Source organism: Sylvia atricapilla, chromosome 9 (assembly GCF_009819655.1).
Source record: "Sylvia atricapilla isolate bSylAtr1 chromosome 9, bSylAtr1.pri, whole genome shotgun sequence".
In the NCBI taxonomy this organism is placed as follows: Eukaryota; Metazoa; Chordata; class Aves; order Passeriformes; family Sylviidae; genus Sylvia; species Sylvia atricapilla.
Genome location: NC_089148.1, coordinates 3,499,600 through 3,513,943, shown reverse-complemented (window position 1 = coordinate 3,513,943; position 14,344 = coordinate 3,499,600). Strand labels below are relative to the sequence as shown.

The window sequence follows — 14,344 nt, the reverse complement described above, 5'->3', positions numbered from 1 at the left end:
AAGTCCCCCAGAAGAACTGGCTCTGCCTCGAGACTTCCCTTACTTGCTCCTTCTGCTCAGGCCCTCAGGCCACTCAGCTCAGGCTCATTTCCAAGCAAGTGCATGGAGAAAAAGGTAGGAATACACAAGGCCAAACACACTTTGTGTGCTGATAATCAAATTAGCTGTCAGCTTTAATTCTTGCCTCTGTATGCCACCAAAGCCAGCCTGCTTTCAGGACACAGTTGTCAATAAAACAGCAGTGAGAGATCAGTACAGCATGGAGAAAATGCAAGCGCAGCCCTTTGGCTGCACAAAATGGAAATACATTTACAAAACTAGATCTAATGTGGATAATATGCAAACAACCATCCAATAGTGAAAACAAGAACAAATTCCAAGACAGAGCATTGGTTAAGCTGCAAACAAAGCACAGCAAGATGGGCAACACCAGGAAAAGCTGAGCTCAAGTCACCAGGTTGGTTGATGGTTCTTTTATTTCCACAGCTGGGCTCCCTCATGCCATTTCCATTTACCCAAACCATGGTGAATCTGTGTAAAGAAAAAAAAAGATCAAAAGGCATGAATACCAATCCTGACAGACCCCAGGGGCTCCTCAGGGCAGTGGGCAGGCAGTTTCAGCAGAACTGCCTCCTACAAGCCCTTCCTCATGTTTCCTGGGCTGTAGTTTAGGATGTATTCCATCACCATCTTCAGTTAATGGCCCATCAATGCCTTTTGCATGACTCAAAGATAACTCCCGGAAGTAGTTATGCCTCTCTTTAATGGGCCATCAAGGCCCTCTTCCATGACTCATCATCCCATTGTGAGATACTCCGCCCATGGGGAAGAGCCAAGTATTCTCACCAGGATATAAGCTGGGATTTGGGACAGTTGAAGCAGCCCTCATCCACTGGATTCCCAGAGGAATCAGAGCTACCAGATCTTTCTATGAGATCACTGCTTCAGGAAGACCGCCTCGTCTGGACTGTTTTCCTCACCCTGATCAGGTTATATTCTGAGTCTGTCGGGGGTTTTGGGAGATTTTCTTTTTGTATTTTTGCATTTATTTTATTCATTTTACTTTATTTATTTATTATATTTATTTATTTTGCTTTTCTTCTCATTAAATTGTATTTTCTGACTTAGAGGCTCTCACTTGGTTTGTTTTCAAACCACAATACTCATGTCTGTGGCAGCGAGCACTTACCTTCACACTTGGGATATTTAATCACTCCATCCAGGCACTGTGCTATGAAGTCATCCCTGGGGACAACCTGTTGGTACCCAGGCTTACACACAAAGACAACAGGTTCTCCTGAGTGATAGTGATGGCTCAACTGCCAGGAGGACTGCAACTGAATATGGTTCCTTTCCATGGTGATCCTATCCAGGGCACAGCTCCCTGCAAGAAAATACTTCTGTTATTTGCCCGTAGATCTCACACTGGACAACTGAGGCTCTGTTGGCACCCCCTGAGTGCCCCGAGGGCCATTTCCCCAGAGGTCTCCCCAGCTCAGGTGTGCTGGGCAATGACTTCTTGGGGGCATTGCCCCTCCATTCCTGCAGCTTCCAGGAGGCTCCCACATACTGGCTCCCGGCCAGGAAAGGCAGGGGATTTCTGCTTCCCCTCAGCACTGAAAATGCAACCACAGAGCAGCAAAGCAGAGGAGGGGGTGACTTACTTCCCAGTGTGCACCGTGGGTATTTCAATGTCCCATCCACACACTGTACTCTGAAGTTGGAAGTGCTTGGGTCTACCAAATATCCCAGTTTACAACGAAATTCAGCGTAGTCACCCGATGAGATCAAAAGCTTCCTTATCACAACCCATTTCAGCTCAATATTGTTTCTGTCCATATCTTCTTCTGACACTGTACAGGCCGCTTTAAAAAGCCAAGAGAAGAGTGTCAGCACTTCACACAGACACAGCACATGTGACTGTTTTGCCCCTAGAGCCTACTGAAGTTACTCATATCTAAAAAGGCTTCCAAGTATATGCTCTATCCCTCAGTCACTTGCAACAGAAAAGACATTCACCTCCAAGCTAAAGGGCGAAAAAAAAGCCCTGGGAGAAGCCTTGTCACACTGACTGTCACACAGGGGGGAAACACACTAGGCACCACTGAACTTCCCCATACCTTTTCTGAGATGCCTCCTTCCCTTTTGCTCAGTCCTTCTCTAAATTTGTTGTCTCCTCACGGAGGCACCCCGGCTTTCCCCAGCACTGCCACTCCTGCAGACCCATCCTCCTGGCTCACAGCCTGCTGGGTGGAGCCGTGCCCCCAGGATGAGCACTCAGGAGCTCTGCACAAGTGATGGAGATCCCCTCACAGGAGGCTTCAGCCAACTCCCCTCCCTATGGACCTGCTGGCAGCTGAGGAACTACACAAGCTGAACTGAAGAAGAAACTCCTTTGGGACAAAAGGAGGACTCACTGCCATTCTGCCCTGCCAGCACTGTGCCTCCAGCACCAGTGCTGCCCTCACGGCCTGAGAGGAAGACAAGAGGAGCAGTCACACAGCCTTTGGCCAGCCAGCACATGCCTCGACCTGCCCAGGCAAACTGGAGGGTCTGTCCACCGCCCATTCAGACAGGTGATTGTTGGAGACCCTTCTAAGGTATAGAAATCTGGGCATTGGTACTCCAGGGTATCACCATGTTGATATTCTGGCAAGGGGAAGACAAGAAGCTCTCCATTTTGAATAGCCGGAGGTGTGCCACATATTCCAGCTTTTCCTGAAAGAAATTTCCCAATCAGAGAGAGAGTCCAACTGCAGAGAAGGCCTGGTCAGAAATACCACCCACCCTGTGTTGGCCCTACTCAGAGAAGTGGAGGAAAGCAGAGAGAACACCCAAGAGCTGGCAGGAGCAAGAGTTTCTCATTTCTCCAATGTTCAGGCTCACAAGTGCCAGCTCACCCCACCTGAGCACAGCTTTCAGTGCTTGCAGCTGCCTGCAGGATTTCATCTTGTCCTGCCTGGCACTTGGCCTTCTTGAGTGAAGCCACCTGGGTCCCGCAGCTTGGTAAAGTCAGCCCATGTGAACAGAGACCTGGGCAAAGGGCCTTGTCCTGAGTGTGCCAGAGCCATGGCAGCTGGGCCCTGTCAGGCCACTGAGATGCCAAATGACAATGAGGCACCTTTAGGATGCTCTCACTGACAGCAGGATGGATGGAGAGAGAGAGAGAAATTACCTTTGCATGTTGGCAGCTCTGTCCAGGTCCCATTCTGGCACACTACAGTGGAATCTCCAGTCATCTCAAAACTTTTCCAGCACTGATACTTTGCACTCTCGCCAGGGTTATACCGGGACTTTTTAGTACCAGCAATTCTACCACCAGCAATTTCTGGAGGAGGTCCACATGTCACATCTGAAAAGAGACACGGCTGTGGTCACCTTTGCAGGTGTTATGTTCATCTGTACAATCAGAAGGGAGAGGAATTAGCCTGGTTCCAATTTTGGTACAGCTTTTGTGCCTCAGGTGAGTCACAGGATTTCACCATGGGGAAAGCAGTGAGATGTGGCAATGGCAACAGAAGACTGTTGGGACTCCCAGGAGGTGGCAGGGTCCACAGATGTTTCTCAATAAACCCAGTGTTTGTGTACTTATGCACAAGAAGTGAAATGACTAAAATGTAAGAAACTCCCATTTTTGGCACATTCCATCATTTGTTGGGAAGGTTATGCTGTTTAAAACGTTATGCCAGTTGTGCCCTGTGCGTTAAGAAAGTTATGCTGTTTGTACCAAAATTTGTACCCTCCAAACCTTATCCCAAGTTGTATAGCCCCTCTAAAACCCCGAGTTCCCTCCCCTTCCGTCGGGCTAGGCTGTCGCCATTTGCGCTGGCTCCTCAAAATGCCGGCCCCGCCTAATAGGAAAATCCAAGGACTCCCATGGTGCTCCGCTCCAAGCAGAAGTGCAGTTGCTGGCAAAGGAACCCAAAAGCCGCGACCCAGCACAAAATCCAGTTAAAAGAGAGACACTACAACACCGAGAAGACCCTCAGCTACCTAAGGACTGAATTCTGCTTCTGCCGCCTCGCCATGACCACAAAAAGACTGAGCAAAGATGACACCCCTAGACTACACGAGCCCAGTGAGTTCCTGGGGATTCCCAAGAGGCTGGACCTCCCGACTCTGCGGCGAGAGCAGCAGATTCCACTGGCACCTCCTCTTCAGTGGTGGCCCGAGCGGGAACGGTGACAGGAGCGAGAACGGCGCAGGCGACCCCTCGAGTTCCCCCTTGAAAGAGCTGACTAATAAAGGCTTTTCAAAGGAGCAGGTCTCCTGGCCCATTTTTTAGCAATTTGCAGACTCATCCGGGATATAAGCCACGCCCAGAAGAGGACCAGGACAGGAAGGCGCAGCCCGGCCTCGGACCTCCTGGACAGCTGGACATCCCAGACCAGAGGACGATGCTCACCAGCCTCGTGGGACGCCACTGAACAGCATTGGTAAGAACAACCGGTGGCGGGAGTGGAGACGAGCGAGTGTGGAGTGAATGAGAGGGGGGGCGGCAGCTCGGACCCCCCAAGCGAGTTTGGACTGAGTACCGCGTTTCCGCACCCCTGCGAGGGGGCCGGCAGGGAAAAGCAGGAAGCGAGTGGATTGGGAGAGACTGAGGCGTCTCCAGGGGCATAGGGGCCCCCTCCAGACGTGTGGAGGAATTTAGAGAGTGAGAGGCACATCAAAGAAAAGGCTTGGGCCAATTTCAAGCGTGCGAAAGGGCTCGAGCAGTGTGAGGCATGCACCACACTGGCTGAGGTTATAGCTGGGAGTGTCACAGGAGACTAGCGCTGGCTGGGGGAGCGGCTGGAACCCTAAGGGTGGGTTGCCCAGGCTACTTTCAGGGCTTGTGAGTGGACACTGACTGGGGTAACTACCGGGGTGTGGGGAAAAATGAGCGCACTGGCTGAGGCTACGGCCTGGGGCGTCTGAGTACTGGCTGGGGTAGCAAAGATAGGCTGCTTTCGGGGTGCTTTGGAGACTGGCTGGGGTAGCTGTCGGGGTGCTGGGATAAAAGAGTCTGCATTGGTCAGGGGTATCTTGGGTACGCTTTCCGGGTTCGAGGGTGTCGTATTGGTCGGGGGTACCCAAGGGAGAGGTACGCTGTCTGGGTATGGAGAGGTAGAACTGGTCAGGGGTGCCCAGGAGGACGCTGTCCGGGTGCAGAGGAGTAAGAGTTAGGGGAGTCCCAAAGTGCGAGGGACTTTTAGGTAGGGTGAGTGAGTACATCGCACGCTGTATATCCAAATCCTGGCAGTAGGTGCTGACTGGAACCCTGGGCCCTGGTTGACTGGCCGCTTACGGGGATTTGCCTGACATACAGGAGAGAAAAGGAGTGCTGGCTAAGGGGTAGTAGCTGAGGCCCTAAGGGCGGGTCACCAGGCTACCTGTGGGGCATTCCGAGCACTGGCAGGGGTAGTGCCCAAAGCCTGAGAGAGGGTCCCTGGGGCTACTTACAAGTGTTCAAAGAGTGAGTGAGACTTAAAATTTGGGTTGCCCGTCTTTAGATTTACGTTCGTGTAGGGGCACCTTAAGGAAGTTTAGTTAAAACAAGGTCAGATAATTTTGCTTTGTGTTGCCCAGAAGTAAAATTTTCGTTAGGGTAAGAGCACCATAGTTTTTATTTGAGACCCAGTGAAAATGGGGGCGTACATGAGTAAGCTCAAGCCAGTTGAGGAGGAAGGAGAGAAAAAGATAAGAAATATTCCACCAGACAGTCCACTAGGACAAATGTTGGAACTATGGGAGGTTGATGAAGCCACTAAAATCTTGGACAGAGTCAAGATGATCCATTATTGCATAGAGGCTTGGCCTAACCTAAATTTACCCGAGAAATGGCCATGGTGTGGAATTAGAGACCCCTGGATGTGTTCACAATTAACTCAATACTTTAAAGCCCAGGGAGATTCAAATACCAAACAAACACTTTATGCTGCCTGTTGGCAGACACAAGTAGTCAAGAATGAGACAGCAAAAATATGTAAGCTCCAGCAAGGGAAACAAAGGAATGAAAAGCAGAAGGAGAACCAAGAGTAAGCTAGCCATAATTGGGACCCCTTAGAACATTTGCCTCCTCCTCCAGTTAATCCTGAAGTACCACAAACTATCCCTACTAATCCTCCAACCTCACCTGAAAATCGTACCCCACCTTCCCAAACTGTGATCCCTGTTCCTTCCCCAGCTTGCCCCCCTCCAGCTTATAACCCCTCTTACCCTCTGCTGTTTCCTAACACTGGTCTAACCTCCTCTCCTTCACCATCCACAATCCCTGCACCCCCTCACAGCTGGGAGCTGGGTCTGGCACCTAACAGTGCATCCTGTCAGGCAATAAAAAACCCAGAAGGACCTTACAGTAACACCAGGTGAAAACCCAAACTCTTTCCCCTAAGGGAGGTCCCAATTGGTGGGGCAGTTGGAGGAATAGGATTTGTCAATGCACCTTTAACAGTGTCAGAAGTCAGAAATTTTAAAAAAGAGCTAGGGAATCTAGTTGAAAACCCAGTGGGAACTGCCAACCAGATTGACCAGTTTTTAGGCCCAAATATTTATACATGGGGGGAACTAAACTCCATCTTAAATATACTCTTCAATCCAGAGGAGGTTCGGCTGGTCAGGACAGCGGGGATGCACATCTGGGAGAGAGAAAACCGAATGGGCCCTCCCGGTGACCAGAAGTTGCCAGTAGCTGACCCAGGGTGGGACCCAAACAGAGGAGAAGGGAGGAGAACTATGGAAGATTATAGAAACCTGATAATAAGAGTCATTAAAGAATCAGTTCCCTGGAGTAGTAACACCAAATTAGCCTTTGACAGAGCCCAACAGAAAGATAAAACCCCAGCAGCCTGGCTGAGCAGGCTCAGACGGAATTTCCAGCAATATTCTAATTTGTATCCAAATAGCCCAGAGGGACAGATATTATTAAAATTGCAGTTTGTCACAAAATCCTGGCCAGATATCAAAAGAAACTTTAAAAAATAGTGAAAAGAACCAGTATTGATCTCCTAAATTTCTTAAGGGAAAAGGGCCTCAAGGTGTCAAAGAACAAACTGCAGTTTGTAGAATCACAAGTCACCTACCTCGGACACCTCATTGGGGAAGGGTGTAAGAAATTAAGCCCTGAAAGAATCTCAGGTATACTCACAATCCCAGCTCCAACCACAAAAAGAGATATAAGAAAATTATTAGGACTATTTGGTTATTGCAAACTGTGGATAGAGAAATATTCCCAAAGTGGTAAATTTTTATATGAAAAATTAGTCCAACCTGAACCTGTGAAATGGACCGATACAGATGAAGAACAATTGAGAGACCTAAAGACAAAATTGTCTTCAGCCCCTGTCCTGAGTCTCCCAGACCTTAAGAAAAAGTTTAACCTATTCATTAACACCAAAGGGGAAATAGCTAATGGGGTATTAACCCAAGAATGGGGAGGACACAAAAAGCCTGTCACATATCTTTTCAAACTTCTGGATCCAGTTGCAAGAGGGTGGCCGGCTTGCCTCCAGGCTGTAGCAGCCGCAGCTGTTCTTGTGGAGGAAGCACAAAAGCTGACACTGCAAAGAAAAATCATGGCACACACACCCCATGATCTCAGGACAGTGTTGAGCCAAAAGGCTCAACAATGGCTGACTGACTCTAGAATTTTAAAATATGAAGTGATTTTAACTGGCACCAGTGATTGGGAGCTAACCACATCAAAAAGTCTAAATCCTGCCCAGTTCCTCTCAGGGGAACCCACACCAAACTTAGAGCACAACTGCCCGGAAATCATAGATTTACAAACAAAAGTAAGAGAGGATCTTGAAGATACACCTCTACCATATGGGAGGGTGCTATTTATTGATGGATCATCTAGGGTGACAAAGAGAAAAAGGATATCCAGCTATGCAATAGTCGAAGGTACAAAAAGGGACAATTTGAAGGTTATAAAAAAAGAAAAACTACCCCCAAACTGGTCTACCCAGTGTTGTGAAGTCTATGCCCTCAAGAGGGGATTAGATTTATTGGAACAAGACCGAGATACAATCTACACAGACTCGCGATATGCATTTGGAATCATACACACATTTGGAAAGATCTGGAAAGAAAGAGGCTACCTAAATTCAAAACGGAAAGATCTGATACATAAAGAATTAATTAAACTGGTATTAGAATCTCTTATGAAGCCCCAAGAAATAGCAATTGCACATGTCAAGGGACATCAAAAAGGGGACACATTTGAAGGAAGGGGCAACCAAGTAGCTGATCAAGCAGCCAAACTAGCAGCTCAAAAGCTGGGGGAACCAATAAAAATTCTTACCTTGAATGATATACCGGCTGACAAAGTTAGTGAACCAATGTATGATGAAAATGAATTAAAAGAAATAAAGAAGTTAGGTTTACACCAAGGGAAGCAAGAGGAATGGCTGACCCCAGACGAAAAGAAATTCCTAAATAAGGCAATAGCTCGAAAAATGCTGGCAGAAATACACAACTTAACTCACTGGGGCACCCAAGAGTTGTGTGATCATTTCCTGAGAGAACACCTATGTGTTGGAGTCTATAATCTGGCTAAAGCAATTACTGAAGGATGCCTAATTTGTCAGAAAGTAAATCAAAAAGTAATGAGAAAGCCCACACCAGGGGGAAGACATATAGCATTAAGACCCTTTCAGAGTATACAAATAGACTTCACAGAAATGCCTCCAGTACAAGGACATAAGCATCTTTTGGTTATAGTTGATCACTTAACGCATTGGGTGGAAGCCTTCTCTACAAAAAGGGAAACAGCACAAGTGGTAATAAAGATACTATTAGAACACATCATCCCCCGGTATGGACTGGTAAATAACATCGATTCAGACAGAGGCCCTCACTTTGTAGCACAAGTCCTGCATGATGTTGTTAAAGCCTTGGGAATTAGGTGGCGATTACATACACCCTGGCATCCCCAAAGCTCAGGGAGAGTTGAGAGGATGAATAAAACCCTCAAGAATGTATTAACTAAATTAATAGCAGAAACTGGAATGAATTGGCTAAAATGTCTGCCCCTAGCACTCTTGAGAATCCGAGTTCGGCCAAGGTCAGACATAGGGGCTTCACCATATGAGATGATGTTTGGACTCCCTTTCTTACTAACTCCTTACAGCACTGGAGATTATTTAGAAGGGGAGGCAGCCACTCAAGAATATATAAAAACAATTGGAAAAACATTGGCCGATCTTAAAAGAAGAGGGTATCTTCCTCAAACCTCCGCCTTGGATGCAGATGTACACCAAATAAAGCCAGGAGACTGGGTCCTAATTAAATCTTGGAACACCACTCCACTAACCCCTAAATTCGAAGGCCCGTTCCAGGTCTTGCTCACAACCCACACTGCAGTGAGGACCCAAGGAAAGGGCTGGACACACATATCCCGAGTAAAAGGACCATTGCCACCTCCCAGTGACTGTTACCCCAGCAAGGACTCCCTCCAAATGGACTACCATTAGAGACCCAGACACACTTAAAATACCCTTCAAGAAACAACCAAAGCCCAATTAAGAAGGAAAGAAAACCCATTGTTTAAAAACTTTCCAAGTTGTTATCAAAGGTTGTCATAAAAAATGTTCTCTGTAAGTTGTCGTTCTAAGATATCATGAAGTGTTAAGCTGTTTTAAAAAGTTGTAATAATAATATCATTACAGATCTCTCATAGGGCACACCACAGAAGGGCTGATCAAAAACTGAAAAAGAAGTGGGAACACACTGAAAGGAACTCCATAAGGCCAGCTAGATAACTTCCCCAACCCAAGAGGCAAGACCAGGTGAAATCAAGACAATGGTTCATACTAGACTCTTGGGAGGACTAATCATAGTCCCATTAATGAGCAAACACACCATCCCATCTATAACGGGGAGAATCTGCAGTCCCTTATAAGAGTTCACACTCATGTGAATCCCATGTGTTTTGATATAAAGCAGTATTGGATTGCAAGAAATGCTGCAACATTTAAGCAGCGCCTAACTGGAGAGTTCCCTATAAGAGAATGGTTTTGCTTTGAAAAGCTGGACAATCCAGAGGGAGTTGCAGATTTAATATGAACCCCCTCGGTAAAAACTTACCTATTAATTAGAACCCCAAACTGAAAAACTAAGTGAAAGATATACTGCCATGTATCAAAACCTGCCAATTGATGTGGGCAAAGGCCCGATCAAAGAAATAGAGGAGGGACTGAAATGAATAAAATGTAAGAAACTCCCATTTTTGACACAGTCCGTCATTTATTAGGAAGATTATGCTGTTTAAAATGTTATGCCAGTTGTACCCTGTCTGTTAAGAAAGTTATGCTGTTTGTACCAAAATTTGTACCCTCCAAACCTTATCCCAGGTTGTATAGCCCCTCTAAAACCCCGGGTTCCCTCCCCTTCCGTCGGGTTAGGCTGTCGCCGTTCCCTGCCGGCTCCTCGAAATGCTGGCCCCGCCTAATAGGAAAATCCAAGGACTCCCATGGTGCTCCGCTCCAAGCAGAAGTGCAGTTGCTGGCAAAGGAACCCAAAAGCCGCGACCCAGCACAAAATCCACTTAAAAGAGAGAAACTAAAACACCAAGAAGACCCTCAGCTACCTAGAGACTGATTCTGCTTCTGCCGCCTCGCCATGACCACAAAAAGACTGGGCAAAGGTGACACCCCTAGACCACATGAGCCCAGTGGAATTCCTGGGGATTCCAACGACGATGGAACTCCCGACTCTGCAGCGAGAGCAGCAGATTCCACTGGCACCTCCTCCTCAGCGGCGGCCCGAGCGGGAACGGTGACAGCGCAGGCGACCCCTCGAGTTCCCCCTAGAAAGAGCTGACTAATAAAGGCCTTTCAAAGGAGCAGGTCTCCTGGCCCATTTTTAAAAGGACAGAACCTCTGTTGATGTCTTGGGAACACTGCCCCCCGATTCCTGCAGCTTCCAGGAGGCTCCCACACCCTGGCTCCCAGCCAGGAAAGGCAGGGGCTTTCTGCTTCCCCTCAGCACTGAAAATGCAAACACAGAGCAGCAAAGCAGAGGAGGGGGTGACTTACCTCTCAGTGGGCACCGTGGGTATGTCAATGTCCCCTCCACACACTGTACTCTGAAGCTGGAAGTGCTTGGGTCTTCCAAATAACCCTGTTTACAACGAAATTCAGCGTAGTCACCCGATGTGATATACACCTTCCTTTTCACAACCCATTTCAGCTCAATATTGTTTCTGTCCATATCTTCTTCTGACACTGTACAGGCCGCTTTAAAAAGCCAAGAGAAGAGTGTCAGCACTTCACACAGACACAGCACATGTGACTGTTTTGCCCCTAGAGCCTACTGAAGTTACTCATATCTAAAAAGGCTTCCAAGTATATGCTCTATCCCTCAGTCACTTGCAAAAGAAAAGACATTCACCTCCAAGCTGAAGGGCGAAAAAAAAGCCCTGGGGGAAGCCTCGTCACACTGACTGTCACACAGGCGGGAAACACACCAGGCACCACTGAATTTCCCCATACCTTTTCTGAGATCCCTCCTTCCCTTGTGCTCAGTCCTTCTCTAAATTTGTTGTCTCCTCACGGAGGCACCCCGGCTTTCCCCAGCACTGCCACTCCTGCAGACCCATCCTCCTGGCTCACAGCCTGCTGGGTGGAGCCGTGCCCCCAGGATGAGCACTCAGGAGCTCTGCACAAGTGATGGAGATCCCCTCACAGGAGGCTTCAGCCAACTCCCCTCCCTATGGACCTGCTGGCAGCTGAGGGAACTACACAAGCTGAACTGAAGAAGAAACTCCTTTGGGACAAAAGGAGGACTCACTGCCATTCTGCCCTGCCAGCACTGTGCCTCCAGCACCAGTGCTGCCCTCACGGCCTGAGAGGAAGACAAGAGGAGCAGTCACACAGCCTTTGGCCAGCCAGCAGATGCCTCGACCTACCCAGGCAAACTGGAGGGTCTGTCCACCGCCCATTGAGACAGGTGATTGTTGCAGATCCTTCTAAGATATAGAAATCTGGGCATTGGTACTCCAGGGTATCACCATGTTGATGTTCTTGTGAGGGGAAGACAAGAAGCTCTCCGCTTTGAATAGCTGAAGGTCTGCCACATATTCCAGCTTTTCCTGAAAGAAATTTCCCAATCAGAGAGGAAGTCCAACTGCAGAGAAGGGCTGGTCAGAAATACCACCCACCCTGTGTTGGCCCTACTCAGAGAAGTGGAGGAAAGCAGAGAGAACACCCAAGAGCTGGCAGGAGCAAGAGTTTCTCATTTCTCCAGTGCTCAGGCTCACAAGTGCCAGCTCACCCCACCTGAGCACAGCTTTCAGTGCTTGCAGCTGCCTGCAGGATTTCATCTTGTCCTGCCTGGCACTTGGCCCTCTTGAGTGAAGCCACCTGGGTCCCGCAGCTTGGTAAAGTCAGCCCATGTGAACAGAGACCTGGGCAAAGGGCCTTGTCCTGAGTGTGCCAGAGCCATGGCAGCTGGGCCCTGTCAGGCCACTGAGATGCCAAATGACAATGAGGCACCTTTAGGATGCTCTCACTGACAGCAGGATGGATGGAGAGAGAGAGAAATTACCTTTGCATGTTGGCAGCTCTGTCCAGGTCCCATTCTGGCACACTACAGTGGAATCTCCAGTCATCTCAAAACTTTTCCAGCACTGATACTTTGCACTCTCCCCAGGGTTATACCGGGACATTTTAGTACCAGCAATTCTACCACCAGCAATTTCTGGAGGAGGTCCACATGTCACATCTGAAAAAAGACACGGCTGTGGTCACCTTTGCAGGTGTTATGTTCATCTGTACAATCAGAAGGGAGAGGAATTAGCCTGGTTCCAATTTTGGTACAGCTTTTCTGCCTCAGGTGAGTCACAGGATTTCACCATGGGGAAAGCAGTGAGATGTGGCAATGGCAACAGAACACTGCTGGGACTCCCAGGAGGTGGCAGGGTCCACAGAAGTTTCTAGAAAAATCGCACACCCTGGCCGATCCTAAAGAGTGCAGGAACAATCACATTCTGCTCCTGGGATCTGTCAGTGCCTAGAGCTGTGTGAGTTCCCTAGGCAGCATCACCCTGAGGTGATTTGTGAGACCAAAGGTTCATATTCACTGTACAGTGAGATGACACTGTAGAGCATCCAGATTGATCCTTGTAGGCATTTATCTAATATCAACTTGACTGATTTGTTCAATCTAGAACAAAATTCCAACTACTTCCAAGCATGAAGGGCCTTTTGAGACCTGCTGAAACTAAGACATACAACAATTTTATCAGCTTTTACTCTTAGGGTTCACAAGAATATCAGCTGTAGAATAAAACCTCCTAAGGTGAACTGGGCAAAACTGATGCAGGACCCCTGTATTTTACTCCATTTTGCCCAGAAGCATAAGCACAAACACACCAAAGCCTAACTGTAACATCCAGTTGTCAAGCTGCTAGGAGGAAATAGAGGAGTTAGGCTTGCTTAGGAAGAGGAATTTAGGAAGTCAAGGGAAAAGAAATAAGAAATGGAGATTAAAGAAAAAACAAGGAGAATAAAGCCTCAAAAAACATGAAAATCCCCAGTAATAGGAGAAAACCTTCTTAAAGAGTAGTGCTGTATATGACATTAGGTTACTTGAAGAAACCCCAAAATAACAAAACCAGAATAAGCAAGCAATCCCAAAAACAAGAAGCAAAAGAAGAAATCAGTGCTGAAAATAGGGATAGAAAATGCAGGACCATCCCAGATTAACTCCTGCAGGTCCCATTTAATCTCCACTACTTTGCTTCGTAATAAAGTGAAAATATTTCAAGCTCCAAGACACCTCAATATATAAAATGCTTTAATAGTACAAAATTCAGTTTGTGTAAGCTCCCCAAAACAGCTCAAAGACATTTCCATAGGTAATTTCTTCTGAACTGAAGTCTGAACCTTTCAATATTACAGTTTGGAGGCTTAGACAGGAATCCGCGACAGCTGAATTGTGAACATCAGCCATGCCACAACAGAATTGTATTTAATTTAAAAAGCTGTGTTTACTCAGTAGAGAGAGGAAAGGCATTGCACTTAAGTTACCAACACTGCATAGTCTAGATTCCATCTACAATAGGATTCAGTGTATTTACCTTCAGCAAAGAGTTTGCCTGAACACACCGTAACCAGGAAGATAAAAGAGCTTCTCAACCTCATCTTCATTACGGTCTTCATCTACAGTGTCTACCAGCTGTGAGAGCTCCCTAAGTATTACTTTTGTAAATAATTAACTGAATTTTCATTGTAAATAATTAACTGAATTTTCAAATGTGTTCAACAAATACCTTAATATCGACTGTATTTTGTATCAGGTTAATTTACTGGAAAAACTGTTTTCATTTATGATAGTTCTCCAAATGCCTTAGCACTGG

At 47.3% G+C, this 14,344-nt stretch overlaps 1 protein-coding gene across 1 annotated transcript in view; it reads right to left on the bottom strand.

The window, feature by feature from the left end:
* LOC136364649 (complement factor H-like) overlaps positions 1-14,344 on the bottom strand; it is a 38,807-nt gene extending 24,463 nt beyond the window's left edge. The window contains 4 exon segments of the mRNA XM_066324616.1: positions 11,022-11,222; positions 11,894-12,076; positions 12,532-12,708; positions 14,066-14,344. Of these exon segments, the coding sequence (XP_066180713.1) occupies positions 11,022-11,222; positions 11,894-12,076; positions 12,532-12,708; positions 14,066-14,147 (643 nt within the window). The 5' untranslated portion in view covers positions 14,148-14,344.